This window comes from Montipora foliosa, chromosome 13 (genome assembly GCF_036669935.1).
Source record: "Montipora foliosa isolate CH-2021 chromosome 13, ASM3666993v2, whole genome shotgun sequence".
Lineage (NCBI taxonomy): Eukaryota > Metazoa > Cnidaria > Anthozoa > Scleractinia > Acroporidae > Montipora > Montipora foliosa.
Window position 1 is genome coordinate 41944700 of NC_090881.1, and position 2500 is coordinate 41947199.

The following is a 2500-nucleotide window of genomic DNA, read 5'->3' on the forward strand; positions in this document are numbered from 1 at the left end:
GTCAATGCATCATCTATCGTTGGAATTCCACCTGTCCCTGTACCTACAACCACACCACCACTTAAAACCACTCCAAAACCAGATAGTAAGTTGCCACTGTTGTCATTTCTTAGTGAATCTGAGAATGTAGTATTCCATCATTCTTTGGAAGCTGTTTCAAATTTCTAAGGGAAGGGGCACTATCGCTATTGAGCTTAAGGACGGTGCCTTCTAATTCAAGAACTCCTTAGGCTAACCCAATAACCCCAGGGGGGTAGTTCAGGCTTGCAGGGTGGTCCAGACTTAGCCAGGCCAACAAACCCTGGCTAATGATTACAAAGCTGTTTCATATCCAGAGTTTCGAAACATGTGAGCTCAGCGAATTTATGTGTCGCGGGTTTGTATGAAAAAAACACGATGGCTTCTAAATTCCAAACAAAATACTGGCAATTTGAACAGGGAGTTGCGAGACATTGACTTTTCGAAAGTGCTTTCCAATTCCGGCTGCAGACATTTTAGGAAGCGCTTAAAATTTACATGATGGGCATTATCGAAATGTTTGACACCCAAGATAACATAAGATCGGAGGAAGTGACCATGGCTTTTTGCAAAGTTTGTACACGGCGCGCTTTGCAAACTTTTCTCACCCAACGATTTGTTTTCATTCGGTGGCTCGTATTCTTATTGATGAACAGAGAACAGAGGATAGAATGAGACGAACGTTCATATTTTTTCTTGCATAGCTTAGTTCAGACATCTTTTTTTTTTTTCAGGCAAAAATGTTGCAAACACTCATTTGCCTCTATTCGTGTTTACAGACGGATTGCTGTTTGAAAGCTAACCGTTTCAAAAGGTTAAACTTGCGCCGATCGTGTGTTTAACCCTTCTTCATAATCAGTTAAAGCGTCGTTCGTACGAACAGCGAAAATGATAATTAGTACAGATCAAGGTTGAGTTCAGATGGCTCAAGCCATTTACTCGAGTGTCATTTGAACGGGTTGCTCTAGTCTTGTGCACGGATAGCTATGTTATTTTTCAACTGAAAGCTCGATTCGTGCGCACCGGTGGTCATCTTTTTCTTTTGAACGGGAAGCTCGATCCGTGCGCACGGGTGGCCATTGTTTTTTTTTAATGGAAAGCTTGATCCGTGCGCACGGAAGAAATTTTTTTTTTAATAGATGTATCAGCCGCGCGCACGGTTGGCAATTTTTCTGAATGGGAAGTTGAGTGGTGCACATGACTTCAAATCATAGACACTAAAACCCGGAACGATCCACATTGATCCCACAACGACCTACAACGAAATAATGAAATACATTTTATTTTAGAGATATTAGGTTATCATTTTCCAGTTGTTAGTATTGATAGGTATTGATGTAAACCGTAAGAGACACGTGTGCCTTTATGTTCAGAGTCGAAGTCAATGAACTTCACCTGTTTTGTTAGTAACGTAGTACGCTTTTTCTGAAAACGATATTGACCATGGTCTACATCGCATCTAGACCGGCATCAAGACCGGTAATGTGTTGCGGTGAAAAAGTTTTAAACTAAAATGCAAAAATATTGAGTCTTTTCTTCTACCATGCAATATTTATTTGTGGAAGTGCCAAAAATCATGATAAGGAAAAAAGGTAAGCAGGACGAGCAAACTTGGACACAATTAAGTTCAGCTCATCGCCACTCATCGCCGTTCGCAAGCAAAATGTCAATTAGTACAAACCAGTTACATTAAACGAATAAATTGTTCTTGTTTACCATATAATAAACATCTTATTAACCCAACATATTCAAATATCTTACTGAATAAATAAAAAAATCCTCCTCAGCAAAACGATTAAAAAAACGATGCATATCTCTGAAAATATTTCATTATCGAAGAGAAAAAGCGTAATATGTTACTACCAAAACAGGTGCAGCTCACTGACTTCGACTCCAAACATCAACAAGTGTCTCTTCCGGTTTACATCAACTCCTGTCAATGCAAAGAACTGGAAAACGATAACCTAACATATCTTGAAATGTATTTCATTATCGAAGAGAAAAAGCTTAATGCTGCTACCAAAACAGGTGAAGTTCACTGACTTCGACTCTGAACATTAACAACAGATCATGAGTGTCTCTTCCAGTTTACGTCACTACTTAGTCCTTATTAACTGAGCAGGAGGTCTGTATGGGAGAATCTTGACCGAGGTCGTGAGTACAGACCTAAGTCAGCGAGGTCTGTACACACGACCAAGGTCAAGATTCTCCCATACAGACTGACTAAACCGGTTAATCCATCCATATATAGTAAATTAAAAGGATTAGTCTATGCCTTTATTACGTGTTATGAAATGTAGAGAGTCCGATTACGGTCTTGATGGTCATTGTCATAACACTGTGAAATCCCAGTTCACTTCGATAGTGTAGAAATCGGCAAGAAAGTATGGCGCGTCGCGGCACGAGTGTAGACGAAAATTACCTTAATTGGCGTCAAGATGGATGTTTATGGAGAACAACGCGTATGAAACTTTTCATGTGA

At 39.8% G+C, this 2500-nt stretch overlaps 1 protein-coding gene across 1 annotated transcript in view; it reads left to right on the forward strand.

Moving 5' to 3' along the window:
* LOC137982393 (neurotrimin-like) overlaps window positions 1-2500 on the forward strand; it is a 77817-nt gene that overhangs the window by 69520 nt on the left and 5797 nt on the right. The window contains exon 7 of the mRNA XM_068829510.1: window positions 1-85. This exon is cut by the window's left edge and continues 115 nt beyond it. Coding sequence (XP_068685611.1) covers window positions 1-85 — 85 coding nt within the window. The remainder of the gene's footprint in view (window positions 86-2500) is intronic.